Source organism: Clarias gariepinus, chromosome 23 (assembly GCF_024256425.1).
Source record: "Clarias gariepinus isolate MV-2021 ecotype Netherlands chromosome 23, CGAR_prim_01v2, whole genome shotgun sequence".
NCBI classification, from domain to species: Eukaryota; Metazoa; Chordata; class Actinopteri; order Siluriformes; family Clariidae; genus Clarias; species Clarias gariepinus.
Window position 1 is genome coordinate 12573520 of NC_071122.1, and position 17287 is coordinate 12590806.

Here is a 17287-nt window from a genome sequence, read left to right on the forward strand (position 1 = left end):
GAGACCTAAGCACCAAGGTCACACCAGAAAACCAGGATGGAAAAATAATCTACAAACAAAAGTAGGGCAGAATTGAGGAAAAATCTAGAAGAAGAATGGTTTAGGCAAGAAGGGAAAATGGATGAAAAGGCAAAGAAGAAAAAATGATAAATTAGATAAGGAAAGAACAGAGACATGGAAACACAGCAGGTAAACAAAAACACAGAAGTGAGGGAACAGAAGAACAAAAGTTTAAAAAAAGGAAGTCCAAAATAAAAAAGAGCACCCTCCACCATTTACTGAGGCACACATGCAATAGAGGAGAATGGAAATGTACCCAGAAAAAAACAGAAACTACAAGGAGTAGTAGTACTCCAGTCCAGCAGGATCCCAGACAAATATCTGAAAAAAACACCAGGGACATCAGAACTGTTGAAAATGCCAAGAGCCCCAATGTCAGGGAAACAGAACAAAGATCTGGACGAGCCCAGAGGGGGAAATACTGGGCAGGAGAGGTGCAAGCCCTAAGCAAACACACACATATGAGCAGGAACATAATAACCAAGGAAAAGGGGCAGAATCAGATAAAGAGTTAAACGCTAGAGAGCAGGCTTAAAAGGACAGGTGTAAACTGCCAGCTTCTGAGTATGTATAGCTAATATCTATCTAGAGAAAACACATGCAAAGCACACCAAAACCAGAAAAGATGAAAGGGAAAGAAAATGAAAAAAAAAAAAATCAAAGCTCATATATGATCCATGAGCAGTTAACCAAGTGATTGAGGCAGAAGCTCCTAAAGTAACTGGCCCTCACACCCTAGTGTCTACATTCCACAAAGCGCTTAGTGGCACTTAGTTCCCGAGATTATCAGCATTTTTCAGTATCTCCAACAGCATTTGTCTTCGCTTATAAGGTCTTACAATATACATACACAAGGCTCCCACAAGGGTACTGTGAAAGTCCTTTGAAGCTTTAGTGCAAGACCTAGCAACAGTGGACACTGATAGCACCCTCACTTAGTATGTGGATGACATACTGATTTTTAATCCAAAGTGAAGGCAATGCTAAATTGACTTGCTGACAGTAAATCCTCACAAGTTTAGTTAAGAGAGGAGCTCCAGTTCTGTAAAAGGAGATGTGCTGGTGGAATCTCCCCAGAACACGTAAATGCAGTACAAAAGACTCTAGTCTCCAGAAGGTGCAGTCAGTAAAAAAACTTTTTAGATTTTTTTAAGCATTCCGCAGTCACGAGATCCAAACTCATAGTAATTAAAAAAAAAATTCTTGTACACACTCACCCAAACTATATTGCAAAATCTGTTGTGATCTTATTATGCAGTACAGCATACTTCAATAACAACAATACTAATAATAATCATTATTTTAAAAAAGTGTATTACTAGAGTATTATTATAAAAAGTCCACTATACATATGGTGAACCATGACCCAATAGACAATTGCATGTCAACATAAGAATTGCTTCAGAAAAAGATCACGGTTTTAAAGTGGCACAGATCTAAACCTTATCAAAAATCTGTGGAATGGCCTGAAGAGCACTGTGCACTGGTGATCTCCTTAAAATGTATAGCAGTAGTAGTCTAAAGCCAATATACTTATTATATGTTATATACACTAGTCAGTACAAAACACTGAGAGTTGAGGTGTGAGAGTTAAAGACTGAACAAATATAAACCAGCAAACTGGTTACAGGATCATCGAGGCTCACCCATGGCCATGAGGACCAAAGGCCTGCCCATCCAATGCAATCCCACAGCCAATGGAGCACAAACCACCAAAAACTGGCTATGATAGGAAGGTTTCAGATCACCCCATGCATTACAGCTTGCTGTATGGGGGTTAGACAAAAAGCATAGAGTATAATTACTGTATTAATGATGTGAATGAACCCATTGGTCGCCTTGAGGTCTGAGACAAGAATTGTGGCAGTATCAATCATAAGCTCCTGAAGAAGAAAACATACAGTTACATATAATTCATTAAGAAAAAAGTGTAAATACACAAATACCTACATGCTATCAGAGAAACGTATCATATGTTACCCCGTTTTTAAATGTTATCTTCCATTTTGTCTTGGATTTAGTTGAGATTGTTTTATTGACCTGCTTCTTCAAGTCATCATAGGTGTAAATGCCATCCAAAAAGTGAGCTCTGAAAGGAACACACATAAACAACAAAGGACAAACACTGATGGAAAATGTTGCAAATTCCCTAAATGACCATAAATGAAAGAATCAATGGAGGAAACTTTAAACATTATACTTTTGTAGCACCCAATTTTTTTTCAAGTTGTTACACAAAAAGTAAATGAGCAATATATTGGTTCATAGATAATACAATGTAAATAAGTACAGAAGATGTTTGGGGGCTTGAGTATTTTTGCATTTTTAATTTACTTTAACATTATTAAAACAGAAACTTTAATTAAAAAAGTGAAATGTTTTACTCCTTCTTACTTTTGCAATACTTGTTACAAATCATGGCATGAGTTTCTTTTTCCTTTTTATATATTTACCAGTTCATACAGGATAAGGCATCAAAAATCTCACCCCAATCTCCTTATATTTTCCAGCATTCTTTTTTGTAATAATTTTCACTGTGGCAAATTTCTTTGTATTTAATGAGGTACAGTTACAAAAAGAACAGACATACAGTATAAATACAATAGTGGACCATACTGCAAGAGGTAAGGCATCCGGTAATAGTCAGTCCAAAACTGCTCCTCTGCATCAGTCAGATTATTAAATGCATCCCTGGAGGGAACTAAAGCAGTCACATTGCTCTCAGCACTGCTTATTGGATGTCTCTAAAGTTAAAAGGACAAAACACAATTTATTTGCAATACAAAAGCAGTAAGTTTTGCAACTGACTTATATACATGATAAAACTGTACAAACTTGTAGATAGCGGTTGAAACTGTAGAAATCTGAGTTTCCCTCTAGCTCCTGAACAAAAAAAAAAGCATACAGTTGTTATACAATAAATATTAAGTAATTAGATGTAAAAATCGGGTTTAGGGGTTTAAAATCAAGTAAACATGCTTTAAAAAATAATTTATAGTTTATTAATGAAAATAAATCAAATTTCCTTTAATTAAATGCTGATTTATGTGGATTTATTTTTATCAGCACATAAACAAAAAATAGCTGTGTTTAATTACATTGTTAACATATCTGTTATAACTGATGAAGCCCATGGGTATTTAACATCAACTAATGTTGAGAGCAAAGAAGACAAATAACAATGCATCGAATTATACAATTAATTATGTGTATTAGTATGTCATGTGAATTAATGGGTTAACAAAATACATAAATATAGTTTATTTAATACTACTATAAGTGCATTATTGAAAATATTCATTAGTACATGATGTATACACCAGTCACTGCCTAATATTGAGTAGGTCCTCCTTTCTGCCGCCAAAACAGTGATGCACTGTGTATTCTTTAATTTGAACTACAGTAGTTCTTTTATTTGCTCGGACCATACACGCCAGCCTTTGCTCCCCACACGCATCAGAAAGCCTTGGCAGTCCAAGACCCTGTTACTGGTTCAACAGTTTTGATCCAGGTTCTGACCCATATTAGACAAGTAACATTCCACAAGAGCTGCAGTTTTTAAATTGCTGTGATTCATCACAATTTGGCCATTGTTTCTGCTTTCAATATATATTAACTTCAGGGACAAAATGTTCACTTGCTGCCTTATACATCCCACCCACTTCCAGGCGACAAATGCAACAAGATATTGTAACTGTAGCTACTGTGGCCCATGTAGTCAAATCCAATAGAAGAGTTACTGTAGCTCAAATTGTTTAAAAAATTATCTCCAAGGAACACTCCTTAAAGAATTTCAATTAGGTTTAGGCCCCATCATAGTACAGAAACTGCACTTGATAAGATTGTAAATGACTTGTTTTTAGCTTCGGACCAAGGCTGCATCTCAACACTAGTCTTACTTGATCTTAGTGCTGCATTCGATACTATAGAGCATAATATTCTCATAGATCGCTTACAAAATCACATAGGTATTTAGGGACAGACATACCTGTCCGATCGATACCATTTTGTAGATCTAAATGGAGAACCGTCTGGTGTAATGCCAGTGAAATATGGGGTCCCACAAGGGTCAGTTTTAGGACCCCTTCTGTTCTCAATATACATGCTTCCCTTAGGTGACATAATTAGAAGACATGGGATTAATTTCCATTGTTATGCTTATGATACCCAATTATATATCTCAATAAAACCAGATGAAATACCTAAGTTGTCTAGATTAAATGAGTGTGTCCAGGACATAAAAGATTGGATGACCAATAACTTTCTTTTACTAAATTCAGATAAGACAGAGATATTACTTATTGGCCCAAAAACCAGTACACAACAGCTTTCACAATTTAGCCTGCGTTTAGAAGGATGTACTGTTACTACTAGCTCGACAGTAAAAGACCTGGGTGTAATATTAGACAGTAACTTGTCCTTTGAAAATTACATTTCCAATATTACAAAAACAGCCTTTTTCCATCTTAGAAATATTGCCAAGCTTAGGAGCATCTTATTTGCATCTGATGCAGAAAAGCTAGTTCATGCATTCATGACCTCCAGACTGGACTATTGTAATGCATTACTAGGTGGTTGTCCTGCATCCCCAATAAACAAGCATCAGTTAGTCCAAAATGCAGCCGCCAGGGTTCTCACTAGATCCAGAAAATACGATCACATAACCCCAATATTATCATCCCTGCAAAGCTGTCCAGTTTAGAATCAATTACAAAATAGTATTACTCACATACAAGGCTTTAAATGGTTTAGTTCCCACATACCTATCCAGTCTTCTGATACGCTACAATCCACCAAATTCCTTAAGATCACAAAACTCTGGACTTTTGGTAATTCCCAGAATTTCAAAATCTACAAAAGGGGGTAGGGCTTTTTGATATTTAGCCCCAAAGCTTTGGAATAGCCTTCCAGACAGTGTTTGAGGCTCAGACACAGTTTCCCAGTTTAAAAGTAGACTCAAGACACATCTCTTTAATCTGGCATATGTGTAACTCATCCCATAACTTCTTTCTCCAGTACATCTATCCTGAATGGCAACTACGCTAATTCTCTCCTTCTGTTCTCTATTTTTCTAACCATCCCGAGGCATGTGGAGATTGTGCCAGCTTCAGTAGACAAAGGCCGACCCTGCAAGGTTCCTTAGGCATCCAGAGAAAAACCAGCTTCAGTTTGATTCTGCTTTATGATGGTTGGAGCTACACATGCTGCTCCTGTGCTTCCAGTGATCCAGACCTCATCTGCCCTTTGCACCTACTGACTCATCCCTGCGCTGAACTGGACTTCATGTTAATTTAAAGAAATTTTGTTTTATTGAACTTTTACCCGCATAACACACATGATCTTATATCATTTCTATCTGTTATCACCCAAATGAGGATGGGTTCCCTGTTCAGTCTGGTTCCTCTTAAGATTTCTTCCTATTGCCATTTCAGGGAGTTTTTCCTTGCCACTGTCGCCGTCACCCTTGGCTAGCTCAGACAATTCATTCATCAATCATTCATTCATCTCATTATTATCTAGACACATTTTTCTCACACATACACACTTCCAAATATTTTCTTTTTTAAAAAATAAAATAAAATATTTCCTTCATTTTTGTGAAGCTGCTTTGAGACAATGACCATTGTTAAAAGCGCTATATAAATAAAATTAAAGTGAATTGAATTAAAAAAAAAAAGGTTGATGCTGGTTCCAATTGAAAGGTGGCAAAAAGGGGGACCATCTCGAAAATAGGCAGGTGGTCTTAATTTTATGGCTAAATGGTAAATGATACAATTGTCAATTGCGAACATTACACATTTATAACCATTTAATATATAATGGGATTTATTTTAAATACTGATTCATTAATCTAGAAAAGACACTTACCATCAGAATATTTCCATAGCATGTGGTGCCATCTCCTTCATAATCTTGTGGACAAGTACATGTGTGTGTGCCACTGTTATTAAATGAACATGCTGCCTGTTTAAAAATAAATATATATTTGTCAATATAGATATATATAATATTTTTGAGAAACATAAACATAAACTAGTTATGTTTCAATGATTTCAAAAGGTATATTTGTAAATAGAATTTGTTGATATATACAACACACTTGATACCATGAATAGTTAACTGGCTAGATAGTTAAGACTTATTTTTCTTTATCATGTGCCTCAACATTCTGAAATCTTCAATCATAATAATCACAAAACATAAACTAAGCATAAGCAATATATTCCCCCTATAACCGATTGCTTAGCCTACTAGCCATCCATGCAGTCTGGGGTATGATGAGCCTTAAACAGGTACAAGATACCCATGATGCACCTAGTTTGTAGCAGCTAGAACACTGTTTTGAACACATGTACACATATCTTTGTATTGTTAAGTACAAACCATTTCGTGACAGCCTCCATTGTCTGATAGGCAAGGGTTTACAATCTGGCACATAATGCCATCTCCCATGAATCCCTTCTTACAGGCACATTCACTCTGAAAAAATAACAAGAACCATGCGGCTGTTAATTCAGTAATGCAGAAAAACAGTGTGTGTGTGTGTGTATAGATAGATAGATAGATAGATAGATAGAAGTCTTATGCACCATACTATCTTTAGTACAAAGTTTGTTATATTCTGATTGTTTATCATGTCTGTATTATTATGCACAAAGCCATTCACCTTTCCAAACATAACTTAAAATGAATAAATAACATCACAGAGGCATATTTGCAAGCATTTAATGAAAGCTACATGTTACATGATAGAACAGTTGTCAGAGCCAGAAACAAAAAACTAATACAGTCTTCTGATTTTGCATGAAAGTAGAAAGGAGTGAATGTGATAAAGTTACCTGAATAACTCAAAAAAGTTTTGGGCATATGCAAAAAAAAATGCCATAAGCAAACATGTCTTCGAAAAGAAAGTCAATTCTATGAATCAGCATTCCAGTGTCTGTTGAATTCTAACACTGGCACAAAACATTCTGCTTCATGAGCAGAACCTTTTAGTTCAACTCCTTAATCGAATTTTATTTAAAAAGTATAAAAGTACAAAAAATATTTTTAAAAAAAACACTGCCCTGTTTTTTTTTTTTGCTGTCTTCTTACAATGTGACCAGCTAGATGGCAAAAACAGGGCTAGTAAAGGTACTGTAAATGAAATTTTGACAACAACTATTGACAGTTTGCAGTAAGTGTTAGTTTTCTTGGATCCTTAAAATTTTAAATCCAGCAGTATACAGAAACAAGGTCAACCAGCAGACACTGAGGAGAACAAAGCTACAGACTGGCAGAAGGTGAAATTGAATCTCTATTGACAGGGATCTCTGAACAGCCATATGATGACATCAAGTAACCTTCAAACACATGGGTAAACTGAAGCTGTGATAAACTCCACGCAAGGACAGAAACCAGAAAAGAGCCCTCCAGTAATGAGAATGAAAGAAAGGCAACGCTGAGGTTTAAAAAAAAAAACACAAAAATTTGACTGTAGAGACCTGGAGTAAGGGCATCTCAGATAAGTCCAAATTTCAGCTTTGGCTAAAACCTGGTCCTCCTATACTGTAGTTAGATGAGGATCTGAAGAGGCCTACAAGCCACAGTGTCTTGCACCAGCTGAAATGTGGAGGAGGAACGGTGATGATCGGCGGGTGCTTCAGCAAAGTTGGAATGGGGCAGATTTGTTTTGTGAAGGTGAAGGTTGCTGTCTTCTTACAATGTGACCAGCTAGATGGCAAAAACAGGGCTAGTGGTATCTTAAAGGTAAAAGGAATTTTGGCAACAACTATTGACTGTTCAAAAAGATTCGAAAAGAAAATTCTGGCTTTACTGGCACATGGATACAGTAAGTGTTTGGATGCTTAAAATCTTACAAGCCACAGTGTCTTGCACCAGCTGAAATGTGGAGGAGAACTGGAGATGATCGGAGGGTGCTTCAGCAAAGTTGGAATGGGGCAGATTTGTCTTTGTGAAGGTGAAGGTTGCAGATTTGTCTTTATAAAGGTGAAGGTTACCATGGAGAAACATTTGCTTCTTTCTGCTCTGACTATGTTCCCCAACTACAGTATGAGAATTGTTTTTTCCAGCAGGACAATGCTCCATGCCATCCAGCCAGGTCAATCAAGATGTGGAAGGAGGACTGCCAGATCAAGACCCTATTATAGCCTGCCTAATCTCCAGATCTGAACCCTATTGAAAACCTCTGAAATGTGATCAAGAGGACAAACACTATAAAAAAAAAGCTAGGTTGTGTGAATTTTTCCATATATTTTTGGTGGTATTTCTAAATGCTCCTTTATTAAAACATTAACAGCACATTGTTTAAAAAACAATATCAGCTTGTTTTGATTGGATTGTTTAATATCTGCAAACACTGCATCCCTTTTTATGTTGTCATATTCTTTAAATTAATTATCTTAATAACAATGTTTGTATATGAATTTGTGAGAAATGTCAGTAGTTTATAGAATAAAACAAAACTTTTGATTACATTAAAATATACACCTACAGTATAAAAAGTAAAAAATTAGAAACTGATCATTTTGCACTGATCTTTTTTTCTTTTCAGACCTGTCAAATATAAGTCATAGAAGATATACGTCTTTTTAATTTTGTAAATTTTCTTTATCTGTTAATATAATAAAAAATAACATTTATATACAAACAATAAATGTCAATATTTCAAATGTTTGTTTTAGCTGAGTCTTTTAGTTTTTAATAGCGTAATGAAGTAATAAACTACTTATAAAGTAGGCAATAAAGAAATCATAAAACCGTTTATAAATGCTGTAATCATTTTTTATTGAATTTGTGGTTAAAATAAAGCATTTCATGTGCACTTTAAAAAGCAAATTAAGGCTATAAAATACTAAATATGTTTTAATTTAAAATAGGATAATACATAAGATACAGAATAAAAAGATCCTGTTCAAGAAAAATTTAATTTATATACTGTTTTTTTCCCAAATATATGTAATGGGAAAAACATATATTTATTCATTACTTTTTCATACTGCTTATTCTCAGTAGAGTCACAATGGGCCTGTAACCTATCCCTAGTTTAGTGCACTAGGCTAGGGCACAGGGCACAGGTCCTAACAGGTCATAACATTCATTATGGAATATGGTTCATTCACTCTCAATGATGCAGTAAAAATATTTTTGTATTACCTGGCCAGGTCCAATGGGGGTGCAGTCCGCTTGTTCATGACACCCCCCACGATTTTCCATTAAACAGTTGTTGATCTCCACACACACAACACCATCACCAGTCCATCCCTCATTACACACACACGACACATTTCCAGGGCCTGCATACACACACTGGGCCTGTAAACACAAACCACATTTACTGTCTTTTCTAATGTGCCCAGAAATGTCATCTGTTTAACTTAATGTCACTGATGGACATCAGTAATCTAACATCTGAATTATATTTCTAACAATAATCTAACATTGAATATCATATTTACAAGCTTTTTTGTTAGACTTCTTTACATTTACGTATATTTGTTAATAAACCAAATAAATGTAAATCCCACACAAGTACACAAAGTACACAAATATGGTGCTGTTGGATTCTCAAACCTGAAGTTGTAGCTCGATTTTCTATAAAAGCATATCTCTAACAATAGTTTCAGATTTAATTTTCATAATATACTTATTATCCATTCTAATATATTATAATAGTAACAAGCAATTCACAAGATTGTGTAAGGCTGATTGGCTACATACCCTCAGACACACAATAATAATAATAATAAGAAGAAGAAGAAGAAGTTAATAAATAATTATAATTATTTTATATAACAATATTATATAATAATAGTGTTCTCGTGCAAGAAAGAAAATTGTTTATTGATCTAAATTGATTAACTGTACTGAGTCAGCACTTTGTAAAGTTACATTACATCTATCACTATAGGACATACAGTTTGGGGTAATGTTTGTTTTCTTATGAACTTCAAGAAAGGATAAAAGAGAGGTTGGCGATATTGACTATTTATGTCTTTTATAATATACATAACAACAGGTAGTTGTAGTTGTTTTTCCGATGTCCCACAACATTTAATGTAACTACAAATGATCCAAAAACACGAAGTGTTGTTTGGGAATAAATGTAAAAAAAAAAAAAAAAACTGTAATTGCTGGCCAAATGCTGTGGCAAATAAAAAAATTGTGCACACTATGCTTCTTTAGGCAAACAAAAAGGCAAATATTGCCCTTGTACTGTATTAACTTAAGCAGCGTGTACTGCATTTGTTCTCTATTCATACAGAATTCAGAAAAATAAGAATTATAGTTTAAAGCAACTTATAGCCACATACATTAATTGAACTTTACAGTATACAGTATATTATTAGGTACTGTAAGGGCATATTGCTTTAAAGTCAAAAAAGGTAATCATTCTGACACCTTTCAGCACTTTAGAAAAGAAAGGTTAAGAATAAAAGGTATTGCATGTTTTAAAGAAAAAAATAATAATAAAGACAGCATTGTGCCTCACATTTGTGTGGCATCCACCTCTGTCAGGGTTTAGGCACAGGTTGGCTTCAGTACAGGAGTATCCATCACCATCATATCCAGGATTACAAACACACCTAGAACAAACCCACCATTTAACACAAACCATGGAAATTCCTAAAAAGTTAATTTGATATGAAAAGACTACACACTCATTTGTGTGTAAAATTGCGGTTTAAAATTATTACAATTAAATTAATAAAATAATTAAACCAAAATAAATAAATTAAAAATAGAGTTGCTAGCAAAAATCTAGACCAAGCACCTTATGCCAATGGCCCCCAGGCGTATCAAAAAGACGGTAGGCACAATGGGCGCATGCATTCCAAGGGCACATGGCAATAACAATATTACATTTTTGGAATAGGAGGGAATTTTATGTTAAACCCTCCAAAAAGCCCCAGATACTTGAAAACAAGCATCCTGTGATGCCACATAATGTGATGTCACACACTATGTTGCCACACCAAAAGTTATTAACCATGTTTAGGGCATCATCACAGCTGACCCTTTTGAGATATCAAAAATCCCTCCACAATTTTGCATCCTCAATGTCTCAATATGAAATCACATGGTTTTAGTGCACAACTTTTAGTGGTGATCATATAAATCCCCTAGGAGAATTCCACTGGGTGTATTTTGCAAACAACCTAAAATAACTGACTTCCTGTTGAGTAGAGTAAATGACATGTAATGCAAATCCTGTTGAGCTCAATGAGCTCTTAATGTCTACTAGGTTTTGCATGCATGCATGCAAGCATGTATGAGCTATGCAGTAAATTCTTGTGTGAGGGCCCTATGCCACGTCTTTATGAATTTTTGAGCATCTTATGACCCTCAAAAAGCCTGGATAAAATTCTGGAAAAAACATCCTTAGAAAAACAAGGGGGCCCTTCACACACTATGACATCAGAACTATCGGACAGCACTTTCATAGTGATATTGATGATGACATAATAATGCTTAGGCCCTAATTAATGTCAGTTCTGTTATTTTGATCTAACATAAGTTTTTACATCACTTGCAATTTTAACAATGCGTAGACTTATGTGCACTTTAGTATTTGCATTTCAGTATTTGCAAAATTACATAGACCGTATTACTCTATATGTTGGCATAATAGCAAAAAAATAAGCAAAGGCAAAAAGTTAAAATAATACAGATGTGTAACTAACGTGTTTATGTTGTCAATGCGTGTACAGTGAGCATGGATATGACAGTGTTCAGATGCACCATCTGAATCACAGAGTGCGGCTGTGAGATCACAAAGGTCTCCTGTGTATCCAGACAGACAGGAGTTCCTGCGACACACCCCCTGACTGCCAGGCCTGTTATCACAAGTGCCATGAACACAGCGGCAATCTGTGCAAACACCCAAACAGAGATAAAGTAAGATTAACATAATCACTTATTAATAATAATAATAATTATTATTATTATTTGTTTGTTTGTTTATTTAAAAGAGGAGACGTTAATTTTGTTGGATGTTCTGTCATGGTGTAAGTTTTACAGCTAAAAGGTTTCGATATTTTCTCTATTTATATAATTTTTATTATTATCTTTTTATTTCATACTTTTTTATCTGAATTTTTTCTTTTTTTACACTCTTTTTCTTTTTTTAAATTATATTCCTATTCATATTCTTTATTAGAATATTCTATTGTCCTTTCAAGTTTTAGGCGAAGGGAGATCATAAAAGCATTTTACTGCATATTATACTGTGTGTGGCTGTGCATGTGACAATTAAAATTAGAGTTTGAAATTAAAAATTGAGGTAGCTAAGGCCTTCTAGTCAGGAGCTTCAAAACAGAAACAGCAAAACAGTCGGTCCAACAGTAGCGCACCCCTACCACTATTATTACTACACCTACTACTACTACTAATAATAATAATAATAATAATAATAATAATAATTACTGTAAAGGTGTAATAACTGTGAAGTTGTACACTGACAGAGGCGGAATGCTACGTTGTCTTCTGCTCTCGTAGCTGTTTCATCTCAAGGTTTGACATCATTACCTTTGGCTTTCTTATCAAAAAGGTTTTTTTCTTGATTGCACAATTTATTGTAAACTCCAGAGACTGTTATGTTTTAAAATCCCAGTACATCAGCACTTATTTGATATAGTCAAATCAACCTGCCTGGCACCAACAATCATATCATAGCTAAAATCACTGAGCTCACTTTTCCCTCATTCTGATGGTTGATGTGAAAATTATTTGGCGCTGGGGACACGTGTCTGTGGGAGATTATGCATTGTGCTGCTGCCACAAGATTGGCTGCGGATAATTACATAATAGCATGAATGATTAGGTGTACAGGTGTTCATAATAATGTTCTCAATGAGGGGAGCTCTATTACACACATTAAGGTTTAGTTTAACTTAACATTTTAGCTATTCCTTTGTAGTCATAATTAAAGATGCATTGCATAGATTAAGGCTCAGTCAGATTCTTACCTTCATCACAGTTTTCTCCATGTTTACTTGGATCAGAGCAGATGTGGCAACCAATGCCCTTAAAGCCTGGGTTACATTTACATGAGCCATCACCATGAATGCCATCAGAACACTGTTTCCAAATTAAAATATGAAGAGAACATTTAATAAAGCTGCACAAGTAATAATAATAATAATAATCAAAGGACGAATATATGATAATCTGACTACTGTAGAAGTGGCAGCTGATGAAACCATACATACTAACATGTTGGGAGTGAACTACAACTACGCAGCATGCACAACCAGAATCATCTGCATTCTAATAAGTAAATAAAACCCTGTTTTACAACGAAATCACAAAGTATATGCTCTCGTGATTTATTCTCGACGTTATCAAGCCTTGTTTTTCTTTTTAGACCTATAGAATATGATTCTGTTGTTTTCTGCTTACTGATTCTTGTCTAAGTATTGTGTACATTGTTTGCTGATTGGTCAACCCAGGCTCAGATTTTTTTACAGATTTGATAGTTATTTGTCTGGCAGATCCAGTTTGAAATAAATGATTTTATCTGCATTTGCATCCTCTCAATTTTCAGTGGCTCTGACAACTTCAAGAAGCAGTGCTTTTCGAAAGAAAAAAATAAATTTTTAAAACATTAAAAAAAATATCTTAAAGGTATAGCAAATTACATCCTGCATATTTTTTGCCTAAATACGTTTATCTAGATTTTACTATTTTAATAGTAAAGTTGCTCTTTTTTCCCGCTGCTACTGCTAATACTAATTTTAATGATATTGTAAAGCAATATTTGATCAATATTTCATACATAAACAGTGCTAGTTACAGTAATAATACTAATACTACTACTACTACTAATAATAATAATGTGAGCACCAAGAATTGACAACCCGAAATTTTATCTTAGCATAATCTTATTTTTAAAACTTTATAAATTTTTTATGTTTTCCTTTTACCTGTTCAAAAAATTGTGATTGAATTTTTTACAGAATTATACAGACTTATCCACTCAAATGGAACTCATTTAATAATAATGTTGTCAATGAGCAATCTTATATGAATTAATAAAGAAGAACAAACGTGCTGTACTTACAGTGCCTTTGTCATAACATGGGTGTTGGAAACCTCCAATACAGGGTTTACAATCACGACCGAAAAAACCCTTGCAGCACTGGGGCTCCTAAAAAACAAGTTTTTTATATTAATCATATAGTTTTACCTTTGGTTATAATGTCATGATTATATTATTTACTACTATACAGTATATATGCATATATAACTAATAAATACCTTATATTTAAATTAAAGGCTTGGTTTTTTCTGTTTTTTATTAAGTGAATTTGGTTGGTTGCTAATTTATAATTAAAGTTAAATTTTCTAGGTTTTATTTTTATTTACATTATAAAAATCTACTATTTTAATAGGGGTATGAAAACTTTTTATATCTACTGTATTCAAGTACTGTAAATGAGAATATTCATAAATGGGAAGTTCATGATTTAATTTACCAGAATCAATTAAAAAAAAATTCATTTGTTATCCTCAAATCTACTTTAAATAAGCTAACCAATAATCCAAAATAAAAAAAGTTATTATTTATGCAACCTAATTAGTACAATGAAGTTAAAAAAATTGCTATTGCTACAACCCCTGATGAAAATTACGGAATCATTGTGACCTAAATTTATATTAAATAAACAAATCACAAATTTGTTTAAATAATTATTCTTCTGACTTCGTGAAACATACTTCAAACTATGTTATCAAACTAAGTGTGTTTTACAAGCATTCTTACCCCCGGAAAAGAACTAGTTAAAAAAAATCATTACTAATTCTATATTTTTATAATAATAATTTTTATAGGATGTAAACATTTTTGGAAACTTATAGAATTTTTTTTCTGGTTTAATTAATAAAATAAACATAGATTTAATGAGGTTGATGGTTTTTCAGGATAATGCATTGTTTTCCTCAACATTTCTCTACTTTATCTGGCATAATATGGCATTAATTAAAATAATAATATTGTAGTAGACAGTATTTGTTCATGAAGACTTAACTATCATTTGTTTATTTGTTATGAAGTAGAAAATGACCCTCACATTAGACTTAAATTATTACAATTTAAAATTTTTACAACGTACAATTACAATTTTTGTAATTATAACAATGTAATTCAGTGTATTTGGTATAATAAGTAATAAAGGTCAGTTGTATCGTGTACGCCCTTTCTAAAGGCTGAATACTCCCAGAAAGCCTGAATTTGGTTAAAATACAGGAGTGTTTTTTTTACCGTGCGGTTTGTTGTGCATAATTTTGCACAGCCTTGTACCCTAGTAAAGTCATTCCAACGTGGATCAGGAATAGGGTCACATAGCTTCATACGGCCAGACTAATACAACAGAAAAATGCATGAAATTCAGGAAATATTGAAGATTTGCCAGCAGATAAATTAATCAGTAATCAATTTTTATCATTAAATACAATGATATAACTAAATACTTAATGCCTTTGATGTAAGAATCACTGTGTTAAAAAATATAAAATATAAAAAAAAAACTTCTGTCACGCCTCCATGCAATACAGTGCATTTGTTATACATGTACTGTTCTATAATGTAAAATATACCATTTCTTCGCTCCCAGGTGGACATTTTGACTCAGTAATGTACTTGCACATTAGACATGGACTCTGCAAACAACATAAACATTTTTAAAAACAAAATATGCACACGTCAAGCATTGTATCAATGTGTTTAGTGTTTTTTTTTATTATTATTCTAAAAAGGTCACTTTTGTGCACTTCAGCGATGTACTCTAATGGGTCTAATATTTTAAGTTGAGAAATAACGATACAACCTAATAGCATGGATTATAATACAGTACATAGGAAATTTTAAGTTGTTAAAGAAAAATGTTAATAATGTAGAGCCTGAGGAGGTTCAGCATCATCCTCTTACAGTCTAACCACAGTACAGGAGTACCTCAGGGGTCAGTAACTGTAGTAGTCTGTAATTTTTATTTCTTATATATTAAAATATTTAGGGGTTAATGTGTCACGTGGCTTCTCTTTATACTGCAATGCTGACAGCTATTGTTTATGTGTATCATTACTACACACTCAGAAGTAATAGTAACAAACTGGCTATTTTAGTACCATCACCAGTTCAACTTGTGGCAACTACAGTACAGTAAAAGTAAATATTTCATTTAGATAATTTATTAATGCAGAAAAAAAAATCCAACAGTCCATGTTATACTGTATTTAACATAACATACCATAATGACAGTGGACACATTCGCATCACACCGATGTGGCATGATTGGAGTAATAGATGGTGGAATAAGAAGTCCATCAATAATATGAATGATCCCATTGGATGCAACAATATCTTTTATTTCAAGAGGTATTCCATTTTCAGTAAGAAACACTCTTCCCTGAGAGAAAAAAGAGAGAAAAGAAATCAGGATTGTGGAATCCACACTTGTTAAATGCGTTATATATTACTATACACTGGGTTTATTTTGGTTATTTTACGAAAAGCCGGAAGCGCGCGCGGGTTGTTGATGTTGTTTACATGAATATTGGCTTTATAAAGATACATTGTTGTTATCGCGCCTGTGGTGTAAATCTTTTCCTTTTCTTTTCTCTTAATTGTTGTTGTTCCTCTTTTTTGTTGTTGTTTTTTTATCGTGGCCATGTCGGTCCGCTTACGTGTAAACGTTGTAAATAGTGTAAATATCTCTTTTGTTATTGTTTGTGTATGTGGAAGCTGTAGGAGTTGGGCACCATTTTTTGTTAAACCCGTTTTTCTTCCTGTTTCTGTTTAGTTAGTAAGGGAGATAGTTTAGCCCTGTGTTTTCGTTTTTTTGTCTTTTTCTTTTTAGTATAGTTAGTTTGTGGGAGAAGAAAGGGATACTATTTTTGTTTATTGTTTTGGCCTTGGCCCAACCCTGAAGTTAAAAGCTCCCTGTGTTTAAAAAAAAAATACAAATAAAAAAAAGAGAGAACAAGAGACCAGCACATTGTTTGTAAAGCTTTATTATTCTTTATAATTTTCCTTTTTTTTTTATTATTACGCTCCTGGACCTAAGACCTGGGACGTAATATATGGTACATCAAAATATCATCACTATTTCCAGTCAGGACGCTGCAGACGGCTGCATTTATTTAGGTAGCATTCATGATCTCAGCATAAAGTATGTCCTAATTAAAAGGTAGGTAATTTTGGACTAATTTTAAAGTGCTGTTATAGTAT

General features: G+C 33.8%; 1 protein-coding gene across 1 annotated transcript in view; it reads right to left on the reverse strand.

Annotated features, from left to right (window-relative positions):
- stab1 (stabilin 1) overlaps positions 1-17287 on the reverse strand; it is a 93428-nt gene that overhangs the window by 61869 nt on the left and 14272 nt on the right. Inside the window, exons 18-31 of the mRNA XM_053484208.1 lie at positions 16308-16466; positions 15658-15720; positions 15323-15421; positions 14123-14209; positions 13029-13140; positions 11745-11931; positions 10553-10646; positions 9217-9375; positions 6445-6540; positions 5929-6024; positions 2896-2943; positions 2677-2804; positions 2041-2149; positions 1866-1943 (exon numbers count right to left, since the gene is read on the reverse strand). Of these exons, the coding sequence (XP_053340183.1) occupies positions 1866-1943; positions 2041-2149; positions 2677-2804; positions 2896-2943; positions 5929-6024; positions 6445-6540; positions 9217-9375; positions 10553-10646; positions 11745-11931; positions 13029-13140; positions 14123-14209; positions 15323-15421; positions 15658-15720; positions 16308-16466 (1515 nt within the window). The remainder of the gene's footprint in view (positions 1-1865; positions 1944-2040; positions 2150-2676; positions 2805-2895; positions 2944-5928; positions 6025-6444; positions 6541-9216; positions 9376-10552; positions 10647-11744; positions 11932-13028; positions 13141-14122; positions 14210-15322; positions 15422-15657; positions 15721-16307; positions 16467-17287) is intronic.